The 25,236-nt window shown below is 34.4% G+C and overlaps 1 protein-coding gene across 3 annotated transcripts in view; it reads right to left on the reverse strand.

The window, feature by feature from the left end:
• Positions 1–5,758: 5,758 nt before the first annotated feature.
• The window catches only part of adamts9 (ADAM metallopeptidase with thrombospondin type 1 motif, 9), a 69,016-nt gene continuing 49,538 nt past the window's right edge, over positions 5,759–25,236 (reverse strand). For 2 of the 3 annotated variants that reach the window (XM_030135105.1, XM_030135104.1), the window contains exons 31-40: positions 20,531–20,701; positions 20,193–20,387; positions 17,085–17,214; positions 16,649–16,743; positions 14,587–14,681; positions 14,326–14,459; positions 12,466–12,557; positions 10,384–10,488; positions 8,116–8,223; positions 5,759–6,337 (exon numbers count right to left, since the gene is read on the reverse strand). In XM_030135105.1, the coding sequence (XP_029990965.1) occupies positions 8,134–8,223; positions 10,384–10,488; positions 12,466–12,557; positions 14,326–14,459; positions 14,587–14,681; positions 16,649–16,743; positions 17,085–17,214; positions 20,193–20,387; positions 20,531–20,701 (1,107 nt within the window). In that variant the 3' untranslated portion in view covers positions 5,759–6,337; positions 8,116–8,133. Of the gene's footprint in view, positions 6,338–8,115; positions 8,224–10,383; positions 10,489–12,465; positions 12,558–14,325; positions 14,460–14,586; positions 14,682–16,648; positions 16,744–17,084; positions 17,215–20,192; positions 20,388–20,530; positions 20,702–25,236 lie in introns of those variants that run through there. The other variant, XM_030135106.1, reaches the window with a different exon arrangement.

The raw sequence follows: 25,236 nt of genomic DNA on the forward strand, positions 1-25,236 counted from the left end.
ATAAGATTTTCAAGATCTATTGTCTAAAAATCAGTTCTTATATCTCATTTACAAGTTACTCTTTAGGTGAGTATGTCTTATTTTAAGTGTGATGAGATATTTAGACTAGAAATGAGAAAAATACACTTGGTAAGATTTAGATTTTTGCAGTGTTTGCTCATCGCTGCAGCTTGAATGAGACCACAACATGAAATATAGATATCATGTAAGCCTGTGCTACCTATATACATATTCATTGTGCCCCACAGTCATAACAGCAGGAAACCAAATCACACGTTGCTGCAGTCAGCACCGAAAAGATTAAAGTCATGTGCACGAGCTCAAAACGAAGTAATAAATGTTGAAGATCTTAATTCTCTGTTATGAACACAGATAGACAATAAAACACAAGACTGGATCTATAAAACACAGTTTAACGGTCTGAACATTAAAATAATTTGAAGTCGTTAAAATGGATGAATGATGCGCCAAGGGCAAAGCGGAGTGAAAAGTTTTCTTTAATCACTGCCATCTGATCTCGTACATAAGTCATGCTTTTTATATGGCAGCACCAAAGTCTGCTTATACAATTATTGCAGATACAACATACATACTGTATAAATAAATGTATTCACAAAAAAAAGGGATGTGTTGCAAAGCAGTTCATTTTGTTACTGCATTCATGGTCATTTCTGATTCAAACCTATGTACATTCACCAAATAATGCAAAATAAATATTTGCATACAAAACAAAACATATATATATGATACTTTACATTTTAAACTTCAATAATACATTTTTGTTTTTACCTGATAATACATGGCAAATGCTTAAAATAATAGAAATACATTTAAATACCATAATAATCCCTTCATTTCCTGTAAGGCACCTGAGAACGGAACTAAAATTCTGACATTCACAAAGAGAAGTGCAGTTTTCAGTTGTGACTGTCAGGAAGGCACAAGTCCTTAGAAATAATCTCACACTTGTGTAACGGCAGATGAACACTGTGAAATTCCCTTTGGCTGAAGTGTGCACCTACAGTATAACAGCTAAACTACAGGTTCAGCACGTAATCACATAAGGCACGGATAGCACCATGTAGTGTACAGAAAAGCTTTTAAAAGCAAACATGGCTTTTTAACCGCTTAATTCAGTGGTTTCCAACCTTTTTTTCCTCGTGACCCCATTTTAACATCACAAATTTCTGGCGACCCCAGACATTCAAAATAGAGACTTTTTTTTTTTTTTTTGCTAAAATTAATTTGTTTTTGATCATGTAATAGTTTGCTATACTATGTTGCGAATAAACGTTAATTTTTAGACGACATCTAGGCTATATAATGTACAGGGTGACACAAAAAAACAGGAACTTTTTAACAATCCAATAAAACCAAGAGTGACGGAAGAAAAATATTTTATTCATAGTAATTGAAACCTTAAAACATGCCATTTAAGAAACAATGATGGAATTTTCATTTTTTAAAAATTACAGGGTGACCCAAAAAAACGGGAATTTTTGAAGTGCGTATTGGCAGACATGAGCAAGTGGCAGCACTGCGAGACAGTGACCTTGAGCAAGTAAACACACCGCCATTTTAGTAACCATTGGCGGCTGTGCGAGAATTGTTCGGTAACCGTGTGATCGCAAGATTCGGTAACATTCCCTGGCCCCCTAGATCGCCAGATTTGTCCGTTTGTGATTTTTTCTTGTGGGGCTATCTCAAGAGTAAAGTGTACACGACTCGACCAAGAACTCTGGATGAGTTAAAACAGAGAATTCAGGATGAAATTCACAGTATCCCAGCTGAGATGTTGTAGCGGTCAATGAGGAATCTCAACAGCAGATTTCAAGAATGCATTCGTACAGGAGGACGCCATCTACAGGAAGTAATTTTTAAAAAAGGAAAATTCCATCATTGTTTCTTAAATGGCATGTTTTAAGGTTTCAATTACTATGAATAAAATATTTTTCTTCCATCACTCTTGGTTTTATTGGATTGTTAAAAAGTTCCCGTTTTTTTGTGTCACCCTGTATATTATCATGGACGGAGGCAGAAAAGCCAGGTGTAGATTATTGCACAAAGTGAGAATTTTATTTTCCTTGCTAGCACATAAAGCACTGACAGGTTTAGGCCCAAAATACATCAGAGACCTTCTAGTCCAGTATGAACCATCCAGACCACTCAGGTGGTCTGATGCAGGTCTGCTCTGTGTTCCCAAAGTCAGAACTAAACATGGAGAATCAGCGTTCAGTTTCTATTCTCTGTATATCTGGAACAAACTACCAGAAAATATCAGGTCTGCTGAGAGTCTGAGTTCTTTTAAGTCCAGGTTAAAGACTCACCTGTTCACTGCTGCCTTTGACTAAAAGGCTTTTGACTTTTTAAATTTTATATTCTCTTTCAAAACTCTGCACTGCAACTCTTATTTTAATATATGTGTTTTTATATTTTTGGATTTTACGTTGTTTTCTTACTTGCTGTTTTTAATCACCTTTTACATGTTTATGTTTTAAATGTGTTTCTTTTTCCCTTGTCGTTGTATTTCAATGTCCTGTGTGAAGCACCTTGAACTGCCTTGTTGCTGAAATGTGCTATACAAATAAACTTGCCTTGCCTTAGTCAGGATATGTACAGTCAGTCCAGCTTGGATTTACAAGGCTGATACTTAATACTGAACAAACAATAACTCATATTATGAATTATGAAAGAGCTGCAGCAACTGAAACCGACCACAATGAACATTTGACAGATAAACAGAACCACAGTGCTTCAGTTTCAGCTTCAGTTTGTCATGTCTTTTATGGATTGGGATTGTCTGTTAACTCACCATATATTTTTTATTAGCAAGCTTTTATTGTTATTTTTATCAATTACTAGAAATTTCAGGCGACCCCATTTGAATTCCACGCGACTCCACATGGGGTCCCGACTCCAAGGTTGAAAAACACTGAGTTAATTAGTACATATTTATCCAACTTTCACACTATTAAAGCTTACAAAATGAAAAGAATAAAAAAAAAAAATCAGCTCATTGAAGACATAACACTAGTGAAAGTGATACAAAACATGCATGTACACAATAAAAAGTACCCTGATATTGTCACAAAGAACAACAATTCAGAACAGAAGCGTATCCATATGTACAGTATTAACAGACCGTATAAAGTAAACAAAAAGAAAAGAATGTGAGGTTCAGAAGGCAATGGTTTGCAGACAGTATCTGGACAGATATGCTGCAAGGCCTGTGGGCTCAGCAGCCTGAGAGGTGTCTGCATGGCTGGACCAATTGCATCTCTGGAGTATGTTGGGCTACTGGGATTTTATTGGCCTGAGGTGCAGTCTTTTTTCCTGAAATCTTTTAAGTTGCCTCAGATAAGATAACCTGTCTGCTCTCTGAAAGCTAAAAGCTAATAGCTCTCCCCCGCTGTCACTGCACGCTACGCTAGAGATATGCAGGAACACAGAGGAATGTACTTCTCTCTGATGTCTGGCAGAATTATCTCTACGCTTCTTGTAACCTACGTACAACCTCCGCTTTGTGATCCACTAAATGTGTGAATGTTCGCGCAAGTGGACGCCGTATATCTTATTTCATAGATCTGTGTAATGTGATCATCGATATTGACCATTTTTACTCACACATGCTTTAAATCCCTCATAGTAGTAACTGCATCCTCACATCTGCTCTCACATAAAGTACATACTGCACTCCTACTTTGAACTTTAACTTGACTAAACACTGTAAAAATCTAAATCTTACCAAGTGTATTTTTCTCATTTCTAGTCAAAATATCTCATCACACTTAAAATAAGACATGATCACCTAAAGAGGAACTTTTAGTGAGATATAAGAACTGATTTTTAGACAACAGATCTTGAAAATCTTTTTTCAAGAAATCTTAGGGAGATAATTTTCACTTGTTAAACTGGTAGATTTTTTTTTTTTTTTTTTGCTTGAATTAAGCAAAAAAAATCTTGAATTAAGAAAACAAATCTTGAATTAAGCAAAAAAAAAATAATCCTGAATTAAACAACAAAAAAAAATCTTGAATTAAGCAAAAAAAATCTTTAATTTAGCAAAAAAATTCTTGAATTAAGCAAAAAAAAAAACTTGAATTAAGCAAAAAAAAATTCTTGAATTAAGAAAAAAAAATCTTGATTTAAGCAAAAATAAAATCTTGAATTTAGCTAAAAATCTTGAATTAAGCAAAAAAAAAAATCTTGAATTAAGCAAAAAAACAAACAAACCTTGAATTAAGTAAAAAAAATCTTGAATTTAGCAAAAAAAACCTTGAATTAAGCAAAAAAAATCCTGAATCAAACAACAAAAAAAAAAAAATCTTGAATTAAGCAAAAAAAATCTTGAATTAAGCAAAAAAAATCTTTAATTTAGCAAAAAAAAAAAATCCTGAATTAAACAACAAAAAAAAATCTTGAATTAAGCAAAAAAAATCTTTAATTTAGCAAAAAAATTCTTGAATTAAGCAAAAAAAAAAAAAAACTTGAATTAAGCAAAAAAAATTCTTGAATTAAGAAAAAAAAAATCTTGATTTAAGCAAAAATAAAATCTTGAATTTAGCTAAAAATCTTGAATTAAGCAAAAAAAAAATCTTGAATTAAGCAAAAAAACAAACAAACCTTGAATTAAGTAAAAAAAATCTTGAATTTAGCAAAAAAAACCTTGAATTAAGCAAAAAAAATCCTGAATCAAACAACAAAAAAAAAATCTTGAATTAAGCAAAAAAAATCTTGAATTAAGCAAAAAAAATCTTTAATTTAGCAAAAAAAAAAATCTTGAATTAAGAAAAACAAAATCTTGATTTAAGCAAAAAAAAAAATCTTGAATTAAGCAAAAAAAAAAAATCTTGAATTAAGCAAAAAAAAAAAAACCCACCTTGAATTAAGCAAAAAATCTTGAATTTAGTAAAAAAAAAAAAATCTTGAATTAAGCAAAAAAAAAAAAATCTTGAATTAAGAAAAAAAAAAATCTTGAATTAAGCAAAAAAAAAACTTGAATTAAACAAAAAAATCTTGAATTAAGCAAAAAAGATCTTGAATTTAGCAAAAAAAAAAAACTTAAAATAAGCAAAAAAAATCTTGATTTAAGCAAAAAAAATCTTGAATTAAGCAAAAAAAAAAAAAAAAAAAACTTCAATTAAGCAAAAAAAAAAAAATAAATAAATAAATCTTGAATTAAGCAAAAATAAAATCTGCCAATGGAACAAGTGAAAATTATCTTGATAACATTTCTTGAAATAAGATTTTCAAGATTTATTGCCAACAATAAGTACTTATATCTCACTGAAAAGTTACTCTTTAGGTGATTATGTCTTATTTTATGTGTGATGAGATATTTTGACTAGAAATGAGAAAAATACACTTAGTAAGATTTGTATTTTTGCAGTGAATGTATGCAGGACGTTCATTATTATTATATGACACTTGAGGGTTTTTGCAAACAACGCTGATATATTTTCTCAAAAAAAAAAAGAAGGCTCAAATGTACGATTAATAGACTTTTCTTTCCAGAATGTGAAATTTTGCTAACTTCAATAAGCAGATTTGTTACATAGCTACTTTCTAAATATTGTAATGATATCTATAGGTCAAAAATATAATAATAATAATCATCATCATCATCATCATCATAATCATAATATAGTGCAACATTTTATTAAGAATAGAGTGAAAATGATGCCGAAATACAGCATCGTATTCATTCTCTACCCTACATTTGCTGTTAACTGCATTAGTTTAATCTGTAAAAGAGTGCTTTCCTTCAGCATTCATTCAAACGTCTTCAAATCCATGTGAATGTGGTTTTCTATGTTGCTGTGTTTGTCATGACAACACCTTTTCCTGAAGCAATTTCCCTGTTCCTTTATGTTAAACCTGACACTTCCCAAGCGACCGAGACTGTAATTGTGCAAACTTTTCAGCAGACAACTCACTGCATATACCCAACAAAAGCCTGATTTCAACATTGATCCTGAAATGACTGATTGATCCATATAGCTATTACACATGCACTGTGGAGAAAATGACAGCAAATATTAAATATACAAGGCACATTTTGGCAAAAGATGCTGTGCGGTGTTTGCTATCCACCAAAAACAAACAAATAAAAACACATAAATTACATTAAAATACAAAAATAAATGGGGAGTACAATAAATAAGACATTTTTTTTTATCCTCATATGTACAGTACTTACACAAATTTAATTTACACTATACACATAGAGGTGTAAAAAGAGGTAATGTGATGGACGGGCTGGGTCGTAGCACCAAAGATGAGGAATGTGACACAGTGAGAACCTGAAGAGGACTGCCATGATGAACGGAAACAGATGCTAAAAACACATACAAACACCAAGTCATTTACTCATTAATTGTCTGTTATTATGCACAGAAGAACTGACATTACATACAGAATTCAGTTAACAGAAATGGAGTCTATTATTGTTCCATTAAATATTTCAAAATACTAAATAAGCTGTTAGTTTACATGGAATAGAAGCACAATTACGAAATGAAATGAAATTTGGTGACAGGGATCATTTGTTTGCAATTTGGTTTGTCTTTGATTGTATTTCTTAGTATTTTTTTTGCTTTATATCTGTGCTTTTATCTGTACAGTGACCCTGAGTGTCAAGAGAGGTGGTCATATATGAAATGTATTATTATTATCATATTATTATAATAAGTGGTGCCAGGCACAACAAACCCCGCCCCTCACACATATTGTAGCTTATTCTGGCATTGATCCAGCTGATGTCATCATGTCTATGCATGAGCTGATGTCGCCATATCAATTGCCTCTATATATATGCTAAGTTTAAAGTAAATTGAAAAAAATTGATGTTTGTACAGATATTTGAAAATTTGCCCATTATAAGCAAATAGGAGAAGAAAAAAGATTTTAAAAATTCATACAAAATGTTTAACTTTGACCTACTTTTCCCAAAATGTAATCAGATCTGTTCTGGATCACTGGCAATCTATAAACCCAATTTGGTATGAATTCAACCAATAGTTTTTCTGCTAGAGTGTTAACAAACAAACAAACCGAACCAAAATAAAATATCCCTTGCCTCCCCTTTGGGGGACGGGGTAATAAGGAGAAAAATAGGACCAATGGCCCTGTAGCTTACCGGCCGAATTAAAAGCTTTGAGAAATGTATCCAGATGCCATTTATTATCACCCAGTTCTGTGTATTTATTATATTGCAGAAATAACCCATGTTTTGGTCATATTCTAATCAGATCTGTAAAAAATTCAAATTCCAACTTGATATCATTGATACTTACTGATTTATTGGATCAACCCACTTCCTATCTGTTATAATGGGAAAATTTTTCAAAGTCGCACCAAATCCAGAATCAGATCCGGATCGAAATAATTTCAATACCTTGTGTTGACATCATCATACAGAAGCTGTATACCAAGTTTGAGGTCAATCAGAACTGGAGTTTGGGAGAAGAAGACGATTGAAATGTTTTCCCCATAAGAGCCCATGTTAAATTTTCCGTAAGTTCCCGGATCCAGAAGAAGATCCTGATCAGCATGTAGCCGTTATGTTTTGGTCATCTCCCCATCAGGGCTGGACTGGAGAAAGTTACACTGGATATCATTTATATTTACTGAGTTATTGCATCCATCCACTTCCTATCGCTTATAATGGGGAAATTTTTCAAAGTCGCACCAAATCCAGAATCAGATCCAGATCCAAATAATTTCACTAACTTTGTTTTGATTATCATAAAGAAGCTGAATACCAAGTTTGAAGTCAATCGGAATTGTAGTTTCTGAGAAGAGGACGATTGAAATTTTTGTAACGAACGACAGACAACGACGACAGACGACAACGACAATGACGGACGCCGCATGACAACAGTAGCTTAAGGCCTGTTGCCGGTAAGCTACAAACTATGCTGAGAGTTTTCTCTGTCACTCTGGAAATACTGCTACTATTACTACAACTACTACTACTACTAATAATAATAATAATAAAAATACTATAGTGCAACATTTTATTAAAAACAGTGTGAAAATTATGCCAAAAAGACATTATTACATATTATTATTTGTATGTTATATGTTGTTCCATACTTTTCTGGTATTCCTTACCTGTTTGAAGAGATTCATCTATTCCAGTGTCACAGGCAGATTTGAGCCAGAGGACGGACTACATTTACCACAGTAGCCTCCACATATTCCTGACACTCTACTTCCATCCTATGGACAAAAGAGGAACTACATAAGTTATGTGTAATTAAGTCGCTGTTGCCTAAGGAGTGGAACTATTTTACACCCATGGGCCTGAAAGGGTCTGTAAACTTCTCCACGTTAAAGCTTCTTTTGAAGATATCTTCCATTTTCAAATGCACATAATGAGTGAGGCCCACCAGTTAGTCGGCCGGTTTGAACTGTTTAATCACTCCTCACAACAAGTAATAAATACCATCTAATTAAACAGCAGCACTTCAGCTGAAGCATTTTCATACCGCACAATAAGCAGATTAATGGAAAGTGAAAACAAAGTACAAGTGCATCCTAGCACTATCCCACGCCATGAAAGCCACAGTATGCAGCGAGGTTCGCCTGATCTCCTCTGGAGTGCTCTCTCCATTCCACTCTCACAACCTGGCTTTATTTAAAACTGCCTGGAGTGCCCAGAGTGGGCCGGCTGGCTATGGATATCAGACTATGAACATTTTTGGCAACTCCACTGCCTCCTGTTTTCACTGTGCCAAAAAGCACTCTCTGTCTTGATCTCCATTTCAAAAGGAGATTGTGGGGGGGCACTTGAGAGAGCAGCTGCCCAATAAGGGCTCTATTAAACAGCGTGTTTATGTGGAGAAGTGGAGCCGGGAATTTTGAAGCCACTGGGGACTATTCTGACATGGTGTTTTGAAGCCAACAGAACACACAGGAGGAAGATTAAAGAAAGGAGATAACAGGATAGAAAACATAGAATCAGGCAGATAAAGACAGGCTGAAAACTTTACATATTCTGTGTGAAGGAATGCCAAATATTCTAGAAACTGGAAACTAACTATATATGATCAGTTAATTATGTAAAAACACTAAGAAACTGATTAACACTTAAAGCCCTAAACAGGCATCCAAAACCAGAAGCATCTACTGATCCAAAATGTTTAATATTAATACATAGTCATAATGGAGGTAAAATGCAGCTTCTCAGCTTTTCATGGTCATCAGATATGATCCATCTGGATGTTCAGAGGCTCCGTAGTGAACACAGAAACATCATCATTTCCTGCTTCACCAATAAAACCCATGTAGTTTGACAAAAGAGAGTAGTTGTAGATGATCGTTTTATGTTCAATTAATGATATATTCTGCTGAAAAAGTCACTTTTCTCTATTTTGACTCAATAGCCATAAAATTTACTCTGAGCCTTTATGAACATCTGCATAACTAGTGAATTAAATGTATAAAAATATGTGCTTTTCAATGAAAAATGCAAAATTCAGAAGTAAATGCTATCAAAATGGTGAAAAATCCTGTTAGAAATTTAAATGTGAAGAAACATTCATTTGGAGGTCACTAGAAAAATAGTTCAAGGTCTTATAAGGTTAAAAAGTCACCTTGTAATCGATCATATTCAATTGTTTTCTTTGTTTATATACAATATATCAAATCTCTATACAAACAAACACAACTACATCACAAGACAATACGTGAGCTAAAAATAAGTCACACCCCAATAAAATTAACATTCTTTCGAAATGGAAGCTTTACAGTTCCAACTGAGAACAGTAACAGCATCAAACATGATGTGCAGGGGTTTAGCACTCATGTAGGTCGACCTTTGACACAAATTAGACCAATCTTTACGAGTTTAAGTGGATTTCAACATTAGAGGTAGACCGATATATCACCCAGCCGATATATTGATTTTTTTCAATATTGGCCATCAGCAAATGTTAAAACAGTACTATGTGTACATGTATTAATAATTTCCTTTATATTGCTGCATAAAAATCTTAATTATCTGAGTGTTTCAATTATATTTTATGGCCACTATGCTTTCTTTTTTTTTTTTTTTTTTAAATATTGGCCTTAAATATTGGCTGTAGATATCAGCCATCAGTTGACCAGACTTTTTAAAAATCAGTATCGGCATCGGCCTTAGAAAAACCCATATTAATCGACCTCCACTCAGCACGCTAAGCAGTTTTATTCTGAAACCCATCACCGAGTGAAGCAGCTACATTTGCAAGATCATGAAACTGCATGTGATCCTGTGAGATATTATGCCACAAACTGTTGTCAATTCCATCCTGGTAGACACATTTGTACGGTCACACAGTCTGGTCATATCATCTGGAATGAACTGGTATGAACTGGTATGTAACGTACTGCCAATACCTGTGATTTATGTATATCAGCCACTGCATAGTTGCCCTGGGTAATCCATGAGGTGTCCTCAGTCAATTTAAAACCAGTTCCTGAGAGATTAATCCTGAACTGCCCCTGAAAGACAAGAAAGAAAGAAAGAAAGAAAGAAAGAAAGAAAGAAAGAAAGAAAGAAAGAAAGAAAGAAAGAAAGAAAGAAAGAAAGAAAAAGAAAGAAAGTTAAATAAAATAGTCAGATATTACATAAATCTTCATGACCATTCAACAGTATGAGTTTCTGCTTCATTATAAACAATATGAAGGAGGAAACTAATCAACAACTAAACTGCTGAAGTGTAGAAGATCTCTGAAGTGCAGTAACAAATCATTTTTGAGGATGTTTCTGTCAAGACTGTTTAGACTGTCAAGACCTTTACTCACAGATGTATCTGAAATCTTGAGACGAGTGTTGAATCAAACATTGTCTTGACAGAAACAAAGATAACTGTATACGCTGGGAAATGACTGAGTATCCAGGCACACAGATCTTGTGCTGTTGGTTTCAAGAACTGATTTGCATTTATCTGTACGTACTCTGTTTCATGGGGCTAATATCACCTACTGTAATGTCTGACTGAAATTCAATAATTTTATTAGTAAACGCTCTTGTTATGACAAGTGAAGAGTCCACTGTGAAAAATGCAGTGGCCCAAAGGGGCAATAGCCCAAAAAATTATCCACTATAAGAAAAAAAAAGAGATTGTGATTTATTTAAAAAGAAGTATCTGAAAAATAAATGTACCCCTTAAATAAAAATACACTTGCATGAAAAAAACTATCTCCTAAAAAAAAAAAAAAACTTTTATTAAAAGATTAACAAAGAAATAAAATAGCTTGTATGATTTTTTATTTTTTTTTGGAATAAAATAATCTCCTCAAATAAAACAGACTTCTACAAAAAAAATGTCTCAAAATAAAATTGAGCAACATCAAAAATTACACATTTATCCAAAAAAATAGTGTTTGAAAATATAAAACTTCATATGCCTAAAAAAGAAAACCCATTCACTTTTTAAATAAGGTTCATCAAAAAAAAAAAAAAAAAAAAAGGAAGAAAGAAAGGAGAAAAAAAAAACATCATCCATCTTTTCAATTAGGGGGGCGCTGTTTACCCAAAAGGTCTCTTACTTAAAAACTAAGGCCACCACAAAAAATAAAAGCACAGGCTGAAAATGTTGAAAGCCTTCAGCTAATGTGGCTAATGCTAAGGAAGTAACCCACCGGAAGGGGAGGTCGGTGCGCTGAAAATAAAGTTATTTTAAAATATTTACATTTATATAGTTTGCAAATCAGTTTTAAAATGATTAAATAAGGTTCCTGTGTCTGCTTAAGGTTAGGCCTGGGTGTTAAATGGTTCAGGTTAGGGTTAGGCTATGGTTGGGGTTAGTTTTCAGTGGTAAATGGCCCTTGTGTGCACTGTGTGAAGGTTTGTTGCTAAGCTAATGCTAACGGGAAAAGCTGACAGCAACTTTGTGAACTACCAGTGTGACTAAGCAAATGTGTGATTACGGTGTTGAATTGTTCAACTGCCTGACATTTAATATTATTTTGATGAATATTAACTACAAGAAGTTTTAAAATTATTTTATTTTGAGAGGAGGAGAAGTGGAGCTTCCTGTGGCACTATCATGGCTTTTTTTTTTTTTGATGAACTTTATTTAAAAAGTGAATGGGTTTTCTTTTTTAGGCATATGAAGTTTTATGTTTTCAAACACTCTTTTTTTGGATAAATGTATAATTTTTGATGTTGCTCAATTTTATTTTGAGACACTTTTTTTTGTAGAGGTCTATTTTATTTGAGGACATTATTTTATTTTAAAAAATCATACATGTTTATTTCAGTTCTTTGTAAAAATTTAGGAGATAGTTTTTTGTCATGCAAGTGTATTTTTATTTAAGGGGTACATTTATTTTTTCAGATACTTCTTTTTAAATAAATCACAATCTCTTTTTTTCCTTATAGTGGATAATTGTTTGAGCTGTTGCACCTCTGGGCCACCACAGAAAAGAGTTATTTTCCCTCCTTTTGTAAGTGGCTGCTGTTGCTGTTCTCACCTGTGGACAACGGGAGGCGCTGTAACAATCTCCAGCTGTGGCGAACGGAACTCTCTTGCCTTCACCGGTGAAAGCAAACTGCCAGTCTGTAGCTGAAGGTCAAGGTAAGAAACAAAGAAATTAATTTAATGTGGCAACCACTCCAGGAAATGGGTACTCCAAAATGAACTGCCTTAAGGACCTTAAACGAACCTGTATAATGACAGCTTACACCTGCTGTGTTATTTCACCAAATCTGACTTTATTTTTAGGGTCATGCTAATGGCAATATCAACATAATTCCATCTACTTAGAGAAGTTCATTAAATCTAAAACCTTGTAATTATGTGATGTTTAAACATCCCTGAGTCATCTTGAGTCCATTAACCTTCATGAACATGTACATAATTAAACACTAAAGGAAGTACTCATTGGAGAGTAGAAGACTTTAAAATTCTGATGACATGTAGTGAGAGTAACAGTGTTCATTTCTGTAATTACCACCGGCACAGGATGCTATTGCTTGTTTATGTACACGAAACTGCAAAAATCCAAATCTTACCAAGTGTATTTTTTCTCATTTCTAGTCAAAATATCTTATCATACTTAAAATAAGACATAATCACCTAAAGAGTAACTTTTCAGTGAGATATAAGAACTTATTTAGAGACAATAGATCTTGAAAATCTTATTACAAGAAATCTTACCAAGATAATTTTCACTTGTTCCATTGGCAGATTTTTTTGTTTGCTTAATTCAAGATTTTTTTTTTTTTGCTAAATTAAAGATTTTTTTTTTTGCTTAATTCAAGATTTTTTTTTTTTTTTGCTTAATTCAAGATTTTTTTTTGCTTAATTCAAGATTTTTTTAAAAACTTAATTCAAGATTTTTTTGCTTAATTCAAGATTTTTTTTTGCTTAATTCAAGATTTTTTTTGCTTAATTCAAGAAATTTTTGCTTAATTCAAGATTTTTTTTCTTGATTCAAGATTTTTTGTTTTTTGCTTAATTCAAGATTCTTCTTGCTTAATAATTTTTTTTTTGCTTAATTCAAGATTTGTTTTCTTAATTCAAGATTTTTTTTGCTTAATTCAAGCAAAAAAATCTACCAATGGAACAAGCAAAAATTATCTCAGTAAGATTTCTTGAAATAAGATTTTCAAGATCTATTGTCTAAAAATGAGTTCTTATATCTCACTGAAAAGTTACTCTTTAGGTGATTATATCTTATTTTAAGTGTGATGAGATATTTTGACTAGAAATGAGAAAAATACACTTGGGAAGATTTAGATTTTTGTAGTGTTTAGTCAAGCTAAAGTGAAAAATCCAAATCTTACCAAGTGTTTTTTTCTCATTTCTAGTCAAAATATCTCATCACACTTAAAATAAGATATAATCACCTAAAGAGTAACTTTTCAGTGAGTTACAAGAACTTATTTAGAGACAATAGATCTTGAAAATCTTATTACAAGAAATCTTACCAAGATAATTTTGACTTGTTCCATTGGCAGATTTTTTTTTTTTTTTTGCTTAATTTAAGATTTTTATTTTTTTTTTTTTGCTTAATTAAAGTTTTTTTTGCTTAATTCAAGATTTTTTTTTTTCTTAATTCAAGATTTTTTTGCTTAATCTAAGCAAAAAAATCTACCAATGGAACAAGTGAAAATTACCTCAGTAAGATTTCTAGAAATAAGATTTTCAAGATCTATTGTCTAAAAATGAGTTCTTATATCTTACTGAAAAGTTACTCTTTAGGTGATTATATCTTATTTTAAGTGTGATGAGATAGTTTGACTAGAAATGAGAGAAATACACTTGGTTAGATTTTGATTTTTGCAGTATATGTTTGTATGTGTGGAACCTTTGTGTGTGTGTAACTCACTGATGATGTTCATCTTGCTGATGTCCAGGCGAACTTTGTTGAAGGTGGTGATTCCTGCAGCGTTGTAATCTCGGCGACAGTCACAGTCTTCTCTATTGGAGCCATTGGCGGGGCACTGGGTGGGGTCATTGAGCCTGAGAAATACACAAACACACAACTTACCTCAGCTCAAGCTTACACTTTTGCGGTATTTCATTATTGACACGCTGCCGGGATGTAATACAACAAGCTGTTTCCATTGTTTTCCCACTAGCTGTTTACCTGAAGCCAAAGATCTCTGAAAAATTCTCCCCTTCTCCCGTTGTCAAGGTGATGTACTCCTGCGGTGTCTCTGTCTGCATTCCTGCACAGTAGACCTGAGGTGAAAAAAGTCAAAGGAGGAGTAACAGTGGGAGGAGAGGTGAAGAGAGGGGAAAAGGAGGCAAGGGCGAAGAGAAGAAATGAGGGTGGAAGGAGAGCAGAAAACACAACAGTAGTGAACAGGTGCAAATGGAAAAACAGAACAAGACAGAAGAAGCAGAAAAAGGAGGCAAAAGTTGTACATAAGGCAACAAAGTACAATTTGTACAATAACTTGACCAGGCTAGTTGTTGTGGTTACTATAACAGGGTGTTTGCTCTCTAGCCAAATAAAAATTCCAGACTTTTTCGAAATTGCTATTTTTTCCCCAGAACCTTGACTTTCTGTACTTTTACACTAGTGTGTCTACTTTTTTGGCTGAGATTGTACCTGCTGTGTGAGTAGAACAGTTTATTTTAATAAATGTATGAATGAATGAATGTATAATTCGCAGTAAACTATGTTTTACTTACAGAAACGTTTTCAAAGCATATGAAAATCACAAAAGTGGATATCACACAAGTTTCACTAGAATCATTCCAGTACCGACTGGTTAGTGAAATTATGTCAAGTTTTTATATGTTTTCTAAGTGTTATAAGTTATACTTCCTTCCACTCCTTTCTCGAATATGCAAATGAAGTCATATTTTGTTTTCATGTGTATATAGAATTTTTTCATGTTCTCCTGCAATCTGTTGTATTTCTAAGGACTAAAGTAAGATTACTTTGTTTTTTTGCATATTCAAAAAAAAACAAAACAGAAATTAACTAACTAATATGCTTTCCTCTTATATTTCTTATCTTACCAGATTATGTGCCTTTAACCATACTCTAAAATTCAACTATGAGAGAACTTTTTTCCATTCCTTATTAAGACTTTCACACAGAATTCCAGACTATTCAAGGTCTGGAGAACACTGTTTCAAAATTCCATATTTTTTAGGACTTTCAAGACCTGCACATGCACCCTGTATAAAGGCAAGCAGTTAAAGAATTTCCACTGATTGTGTGTGTTATGAAATGATCTGCATCTTTTTGTAACAATGGCAAAACTACGCCTAAACAGTGGGAAACATTCATGAAATTGAAGCATTTTGTGGTAGTTGGTGTATAAATCTTCTGAAACATGAGAAGAACAGACCAGAAAACTATCAAATTGTTGTTGCGTTCACATTTTTAAAGCCTGTTGTGGTCTGTTACAGCTTTATAAATCACTATTACAAGGTGTTTGCTCTTTATCCAAATAAAAATTCCAGACTTTTTCAAAACTGCTAATTTTTTTCCCCAAGACCTTGACTTTATGTACTTTTTATACTTGCATGTCTACTTTTTTGGTTGAGATTGTACCTGTTGAGTATAGTAGAAAAATTCCTTTTAATAAATGTATGAATGAATGAATGCATAATTTGCAGTAAATTATGTTTTACTGACAGAAACATTTTCAAGACCTATGAAAATCACAAAAGTGCATGGATATCACACAAACAACTGTCACTAGAATCATTCCTGTACCGTCCGGTTAGTGAAATCATATAATTTTTTATGCTTTCCTCATGTAGTTCTTATCTTGAGAGATTATGTACCTTTGAGCATACTCTAAATTCAATAAGAGAAACTTTATTAAGACTTTCACACAGAATTCCAGACTTCTCAAAGTCTAAAAAACAGTCTTTCAAAATTCCGTACTTAAGAGTTTCAAGACCTGCACATGCACCCTGTATAAAAGCAAGCAGTTGAGGAATTTCCACTGACTGTGTGTGTTATGAAATGATCTGCATCTTTTTGCAACAATGGTGAAACTATGCCTAAACACTGTGAAACATTCATGAAACTGAAGCATTTTGTGGCAGTCAGTGTTTAAATCATCTGAAACATGAGAAGAACAGACCAGAAAGCTATCAAATTGTTGTTGCGTTCACATTTTTAAAGCCTGTTGTGGTCTGTTACAGCTTTATACATCACTAGTAACATCACATAATCTTACCTTGAGTGCTTTTCCTTGAATATTGATCAAGTGCTCACCGTCGGGCTGAGGGCCGTTCGTGCTTTGGACTTCTTTACAGCTTGAAGGCAAATGGCCTTGAAGACACAAGTACAAGTCGGAGTATTTACACACACGAGCATGAATGCACGCACAAATTTTATGTTATGTCAAGTGTGGAAAATCACTGCATCGAATCAAAGAAAATGAAGAGCCACTCACTCTTTGATGTCCCATCCTACCATATGGAGGTAAATACACTGGACAGTAAATCTTTGATGTTTGGCTCATAAATGTTTTACTTAAGGCTGAATCTGTGAGATGACCGGATCAGGTCAGGCCTCATCTAAACTATGTTTTTCAGACACAGCTGACCAGGATCTAACCCTGCAGAAATCTTCACCTTTGATCAAAAACAGCAGTTTTCTAGTGTACTCACATGTTGGGTTTCTGCAGGCTTTTCTGGCCTCAGGTATGGTGTCTGTGGAACACCTACTGGTTTCCTGACCATGTGCTGACACACACTGCACTGTCCTCTCCATTACTCCATCCCCACAGCTCACTGAACACTGCAGGGAAGGAACACAACCATTAGAGTGGAAAATAAAACTTCAATATGACAGTCTGTAAGCCGTTTCCATCTTCAAAGTCTTCATAAACAATTTTACTACAAATAAATCATCTTTTACCTTTATCCAGGCCATCGTAATCATCCTAACGGCAGCTAAAGAGGCCCCTAATCATAAAGTGTAAACTATATTAACAGCCTACGCCCATGTTAGCAGCTTTGTGACGCTTTACTTAGACTGTACATCAGTTCTATGAGATAAATGTGACATGAGGATGCCAACAGAATAACAATGACAGTGCAGTCTTTCTGATTTTCAGCACGTTATGTCTACAGCAGCGTTTCTCAAACTGTGGGGTGGGCCCCCTAGGGGAGGTGCGAAGGCTTACTGGGGGGGGGGGGATGGGATCACTCCTGGGTGTTTTTTTTTCTTCAGGTTAGAACATGTAGCAGGTGCAAATATAAAATTTTGCAAAGAAAAAAGAAGATGTAACAGGTGGAACTAATGTTTTAGCGTTGGAGCACCCTGGACTCATTTTAGGGACGTACACCAAACCAATCTATTGTCATAGTGATCTGTCACTGGACTAGACAAAGGGTTTGGGTTTGGAGAATGGACAAGGGTTTGACTGGAAAAGACACATGTGACATGTTTGTGTTTTCGCAGTTTGTACAATGTTCACTTTAATGTTCTGAGATGGGTAATGGAAACGGGCTCATTGCAGCCACTGATATTGTTAAAATGTTCCTCTTTTTTTAACAAAATATGTTTATTGTTCTAAAAAAAAGTTACTTTATTGTCAAAGTTGTAAGATAATTGCACATTTCCTATTTTATTTCAAAAAATATTGTCTCAGAGAGCAGTTTTGTTGAGTTTATGTGTATTGTTCAAGCAAAAATCTAAGTTATTTTTAAATTGAACAAAAAAATACTCAGGGAAAAGCTAAAAGTATTGTTATAATAGTGATGTTTCTTTCAATAAAAGTTAAAATTGCACCACTGTTACAATGTTGCTGGGGTTGAGGGGGGCCTGGAGATTTTTTTGTCCTCCAAAGGGGGGCCCGACAGAAAAAGATTGAGAACCACTAGTCGACAGTATTCACTACATACACATTAGGACATATTTATTTACTGATTAATATGACGTAATGATCGACTAAAACAATTTCACCAAATGTTGGTGCTTATGAAAAGTTGAAGGTGCACTGTGGAGGATTTATGACTGAATATTCCTGACACAAACATATAGGAGAGGCTAAGGCTGCTGATGAAGACACTAAATCCAGTGTTAATGTTGTCTTTTCCAGGTTACTGTAGAAACATGGACATGCTCTCTATTGATACAAATAACTCACATAGGGAAATGAAAACACAAGAAGTCTCATGTCCAGGTGCTAATGAAAACATAATTCAGAATATAATATTCTATTTCTGCAGACAGATACACTAAATCTTACTCACTGCTCCTTTAGGGGATAACTAAACTAAGGATTAGCATTTTAATTACTTTTAAAATGGAATAACTGAACCAGTCTAAGTCGATTAGCCACAATATCATTATTAATACTTGCCTTCTATCCAAACCAAAATATTAGTAATTAAAAAAAATAAATAAAAAAAAAAACTTCTAATGTAGGAGTGGGCGCACCACAGGTAAACCAATTATTTTTAAAGGACATTACACAGTTTTTTTTCAGATTTTATTAACATATTATTGCGGAAGTAATTATCAGACCACCCCTTGTTTTCTTCAATTTCTTGTTCATTTTAAAGCCTGGTAAAACTAAAGGTACATTTGTTTGGACAAAAATAATGATAACAACAAAAATAGCTCATACGAGTTTAATTTCAGAGCATCTATCCATTTTCTATGGTTTTCATGATAATAACCAAAATCACTTCAGCTCTTACATCAATGGCTATGACATGGTTCTGCCAAAACAGTACTTTTAGGCATTCCATGTTTTGTTTTCTGTCTGTTTTAGTCATATGATACACACAGGAGTTAGTTCTTGATTGCATAATCATTGTTTTTGATGACTTTTGATGATCTAATATTTTTTTCCGTGACTGTATGACAGAGAAAACAGAGCCATAATCATTACTTCCATATCTCTATGAAGTAAAACAAATCTCCTCTTACTCTGACCCTAAATAAAAATTGGTCAACCCTTAACCTTTTAACAGCAAACATATCATATTTGATACATGAGTTTTGAAGTCCTCTACATGATCAGTGGGATTTTTTTTCTTGAAAAAAATGTATATAATTAGACACATGCAATACACTGATAATCCACCAGGGAGGAGGAATTCGTTCACCAGAGGCCTTTCCAGTGACACATCGAGATTGTCATTAATGCGCAAGGAGGCAAAATTTTGCCAATTTTGAAAAGGAATTACCAGTTTCGTAGACAAGTTTGTGTTATATTATGTTTTTGTTTGTTCAAAATAATAATATGTGAGCTTTGAGACCTGATGTATCAAATATGATACAAAACTGAAACTCATCCATGAAAATTGATATTTGAACATTTTTTGGGACCAATAAAGGCTCTAGTTTCAAAGAACTGGAATTTTGTCGGTGATTTAATGGTTCAGGCTTTACAGGATTAAAATCGATTATTCATGCTCATCCCTAAACTAAAATTAAAGACTAAGTAACTACTTAACTACGACTAAAATAGTATTTCTTTTGTATAATTGTATACATTTCTTTTTTGGTTGACTTATGTTGTTAACTTGTTTCAGGCATTTGCTTTTGTGGTATTTGGTGGCTTGTTCTTTTTATTTGTTCTAAATAAAACATAAATTCATTCATTCACTTATAAACTACACTCATCATACTTCATGTTAAGAGAACAACAAGTTAAGTTTTTTTAGTGAATTCTGCGCAATGATTTGGCACACACATGCAAACACACTTTTTTTTTTTTTCAAAAATATCAATAAAACATGAGACCACAGGGCCTTGCTCACCGGTCCCCAGATTCCAACCCTCCATTCCTGTGGCGGCGGGCACAGGTCGAGATTACAAGGCATGTAGCTCTCAGGGGGAGTGCCAGGGCAGTTGGACAAAGACTGATGGCCGTATTCATAGTTGTCATTCTCCACATGCACCTCACTGCAGGAGATCAGACGCTGGCGGTAACCCTGTCCACAGCTGACTGAGCACTGGAGGTGAGAGTAAAAAAACAAAAGAAGTATGAAGTGAAAACAGTGGAAAAACGAGTAAGTTCTGCGTAAGAAGATCGTTTATATGACTGATCAGTTTGAGTTAGTAAAATGTAGTTTCTGAGATTTCCCTTGGTTGTTACCTCAGTCCACTCGCCTGTGATCCAGATATATTCACAGGCCTGAGTGTTGCAGCTCTCTATGTCTGGAGGTCTGATCTGGTTCACACAGTACATCTCATGGACTTCCTGCTGGTTCTGGTCTACACATTGCAAGGCCCGTCTTCTGTGGCCTGATCCGCATGACTTACTGCACTACAATGGAGACAAGATGCAGACAAATAAGAAAACTGCGCGCATCAACTGAGGACCAAGCTATTAGTACAAGTCAAATGGATTCAGTAGCGTAAAAAAATCTGTATTTTCATTACGGTGGATGTAATTCGAAGCTGCATGTACAACCAGGAGCAATGCAAAGGTGTCAGTGCATTGGGTCAGTGAGGAAGAAGAGTCTGACATTATGTGCTGCAGTACCTTCCCCACATGGGTCGATACAAGATGTCAAAACATGAGATAAGAGCTGGGAGGACAGTGCGGTGTAGTTGAGTGGAAGAACCTGAGGTGAGGATGTGGCCAAGTCCTCACCCCGAACTCATGAAAGTGTTTACAGACCACGCCAACGATGCGGATAAAGAAAAATCAGACCTGAAATCTGGAAACTCAGCCTCCAAACGGCCCATTACGACATAACAACTCAGATTTCTCCTCTTTTTCCTTGGTAATATATTGTACATGCATTAAAGCTTTTTTTGCTCATTCATACTGGTCTCAAGTGAAAGTCTGTAATTCAATAAACCGTGCTGGGTTTTTTCAATACTACAGATTAGGGGTGTAAGAAAATATCGGTTCTGCAATATATCGCAATATTTCATTTTACAATACTGTATCAATATTAAAAAGTACTGTATCGATATTTTAGGTATTTATTCAAATGCCGATATTGTGGAGGTTCATTTTTGTTTTTCTTTTTTGTTTACATTTTATTTATTATTCTTTAACACTTTTTTATTAAATAATGCTCGTTCCTTTGTTGGGATTGAACTAAAATACTGTTCTGATGTTAGTTCTGAACTAATAGAATATGAACATTTGAACAGGATCTTAAACTGTTATGTCTGTGAAACAGAATTCCGGTTTGAACACAGGAACCTTTTGTGATTTAACATTAGATCCTGTTGGGATCAAATAAAAATGTGTTAGGTATTTGTGCATATTTCTGGTGTAATTCAATTCTTCAAGGAAATAATCTTTTTAAAAAAAGAAACAAACAAAAAAATTGCCTTTTAAACAGTATCATGATATATCGTGATATATCGTATTGTGATCCTAGTGTTGTGATTTGTATTGTATCGCCAGATTCTTGCCAATGCACAGCCCTACTACAGATACTAGCAACTTTTTATTAACATTTCCTAAATACTACCAATTTCCATTTTAACAAAAAGAAAATGCATTTTTTACACTCATAAACTTTATATATTTTAATTTACTTGAAGTTACTTATTACAGTGTTGTGAGTAATGTGTTACAAAAGTAATGCATTACAATAAGGGATTACTTTTTGCTGTAATGCAGTAGTGTAAGGCATCACTAATCAGTTTTCAGTAATATTTTATTCTGCAGATGTTCAATAGCGCTTGCATTACAACACACTTTTCTGCTCAAATGAAAAAAAAAACAAACAAACATAAAAACTGCAAGACCGTGAGACCTTAAGGAATAAAAAAATGCAGCAGTAAAGTTCTATTTCCTGTTGGTGTTCAGCCAAAGGGTGAAGACAGCAGAAGACAGTGGCCACCTGGGCGTATGCTCATTACTAACCCTAACCCTGCTTTACAGAAGCTAGTTAGCATGATCCCTGTGGTAAGCTAACATTTCTATGACTCGCTAGAATTCTTTATTGATAGCGAATTAGCGGTTAGCGTGATTAGCAGCTAGCGCTTTGACACGCCATCAAATGTTGTTAAATAACATGCGAAAGGATGAAAATATGTATGTTTAGTGCGCCAAATGCAATAAATTGGCCTTACATACAATGCAATTTCATCCCAGATAGCAAAGAGACACTTGGACGGATCTGGAACAGAACTGCTGACCAAGTCGGCCTGAAACCGTTTGGCGGATCTGGCCCAGTGTCCAAACGCACATCGGGCCAAAACTGGTACGGCTCCGCGAAACGGATATTCTACAGAGGCGGTCCGGCTCTGGCCCAGTTATTGCCCAGATGGCAAAGAGATACTGGGACAGATCTGGAACAGAATCGCACCCCAATTCAGCCCGAAATCGTTTGGCGGATCTGGCCCGGTGTCCAAATGCACATCGGGCCAAAACAGGTACTGCTCCGCGAAATGGATCTTCTACAGAAATGGTCCAGCTCTGGCCCAGTTCTGTTCAATCACATCTAGAACATACACAAGAATCATGTTGGCCCAGATTCGTATTACGATTCTGGTCCAGATCAGTATTACTACTTTGAAAATCAGTCTTGGTTGTGTGATGGGAGACTGTTCTGGGCCGAATCTGTAAGCCAGCACAACTCCGGAACTGCTAGAGAGAGCTGAAAGACGGATCCGATGCAGATTTGGTCCAAAGTCAGAAAACGGATGTGAGCTATAAACGGATGTAAAGGCTTTAATGCGGATCCGGCCCAAAGGTAATTGCTATCTGGGATGAGATCAGTCTGCTGCTGCCAGTGCAGGGTTAAGATAGTTTTGGATTTTTCATTATAGTTTAGTTTTATTTAGTTTTGTCCTTTTTTCTCTAATTCAGATAGTTTTAATTAGTTTTTAGAGCAGGTTTGCTATTTTTTATTAGTTTTCATTTTTCTTAATGCTTAGTTTTAGGTTTTTCATATCTTTTATTTTCCTCGCTGTCATTTCACATAAATCCCAGACAGGACTCTGCTGCTTTCTCCCAACTTTAGTCTCCATGTTGCCAGGTAGAATGGGGACGAAAAGTGACCATGAAGTGCCGTCAGCTAAAATTGTTCGCGCAAAATAAATAGATTTCATATCAATCAGACGTTGACAAAGACGAAAACAAAGGGAATTTTATCCATAATTTTTATACGTTTTAGTTAGTTTTGTAATCCCACAATACAGTTTCAGTTATCGTTTTTTTCTTTTAATTATAGTTTTTATTTATTTCAGTTAACAAAAATGTTTTTTCAATTATAGTTTTTGTCATTTTGTTAGTTTTCATTAACGATAATAACCTTGCTGCAGTGTTTACACTTTGGTGAAGATAAGATGGTGGGAAATAAGCCTTAATAGTCCCTTCTCCAATCGTCTTCATTCCTTCATTTGATCATTTTATGAAGTCAGTGCGACCTTTGATTCATATCCCTGTGACTGAAAATAGCAGAGGATTCAACCTTAAACCAATAGAAACAAACAGCTGCATTATATACTATTTTATACCATCATTACATGGAAACTTAGGAACTCATTCAGATGGACTAAAAATAAAAGATTATCTGGTTTCACATTTTCTTGGTACTGAACATTTCAGCATATGGAAAACAAGGCAAAGACTTAAGCCATGAAACATTTGTTTATCCAACAGAAGCCCTAGTGAAATCAAACAGTGGCTGCAGTAAAGGTTCAAACCAGCTCTTGTTGTTTTTTCCTAAGGGCCTCATTTTTTATTGAAAGTGGTTTTGTTATGTGACGTGTTTTGACAGGAGGTTTAGATCCATGGAACTGCCATAACAGTGTCCTTCTAGTAAATCAACTATTACGACACTGAAGCTCACACGGGTCATAATTTAACAAATGAACATGTTAGTCAAGACTCGGAGAGGCTTCCAGTTGCTCCAAAACACTTAACTTGACAGAATAGTTGACTCCAGCTGGTCTTCTTCCCTTTTAGTACGTTGAGCACTGTCAAACAACTCAAATACCTAGAACTGTTATTGTGAGTAGTGCTGTGCTGCTGCAATGAAACTTTAGTGGTTGTAGTAGACAGAACTTTAGACATCATTGTAAAGTTTCTTAGGCAATAAGAACAGGCTACATATCCAAGTTAATTAAAAAAGTTGACAAAGAAAGGTGAATATTGTGCAGGTCTGGTTGCATGAGACACTATTTTTTTTTTTTTTGTAATGCACAGACGCATTCTCCCTGCCAGGTGAACTGTTGTACGTATCTCCAGCTGTTAATTGCACTACCTCCAAACACTTTTCCAGACTAATTAGAGCCTCCTTTAAGAAAAGAAATGTCATGCTGTTCAGTGACCCAGATTCAACACCACTCCAACAGTGGAGAAGAAACTCCTGCTGCAGCTGCCTGTTCTAATAATTCCAACTCTCAATGAGGATTGGTAGCCTCTAGCTTTTATAGAAAAAGGAATGTAGTCCTTAAATTTAACTCAGGCATGACTGTAATCTTAGACTTCAGAAGGATCAGGAATGTAAATGTTCTCAAGAATCAGCATAATGGTTGCATTGTACCAGTTATCTGACACTAATGTTTTTAAGTTTATTTAACCCTTTCATGTATTAATTTTTTTTTTTTTTTAAATGCACGGGATCATTACTCACAAATAATGTGTCCAATTGGAGTATTTTGAGTGATACATATATTATAGTTGATCATTTGCTTAAACACAACTTTAATGTTAAATATATATTTTTAGCATAGTGTCCAAAAGCTGCTCTCCATAAAGATAACATACGATGTATTTAGGGAAAATTAATCTGAAATGCAACTGTATTGGATGTTACACATACATGGTACCACCAATTATCTAATAATGTAGTAAAACTATTAATTAATCAAACAATCTATGTA

The sequence above is a fragment of the Sphaeramia orbicularis genome, chromosome 5 (assembly GCF_902148855.1).
Source record: "Sphaeramia orbicularis chromosome 5, fSphaOr1.1, whole genome shotgun sequence".
Taxonomy (NCBI): Eukaryota; Metazoa; Chordata; class Actinopteri; order Kurtiformes; family Apogonidae; genus Sphaeramia; species Sphaeramia orbicularis.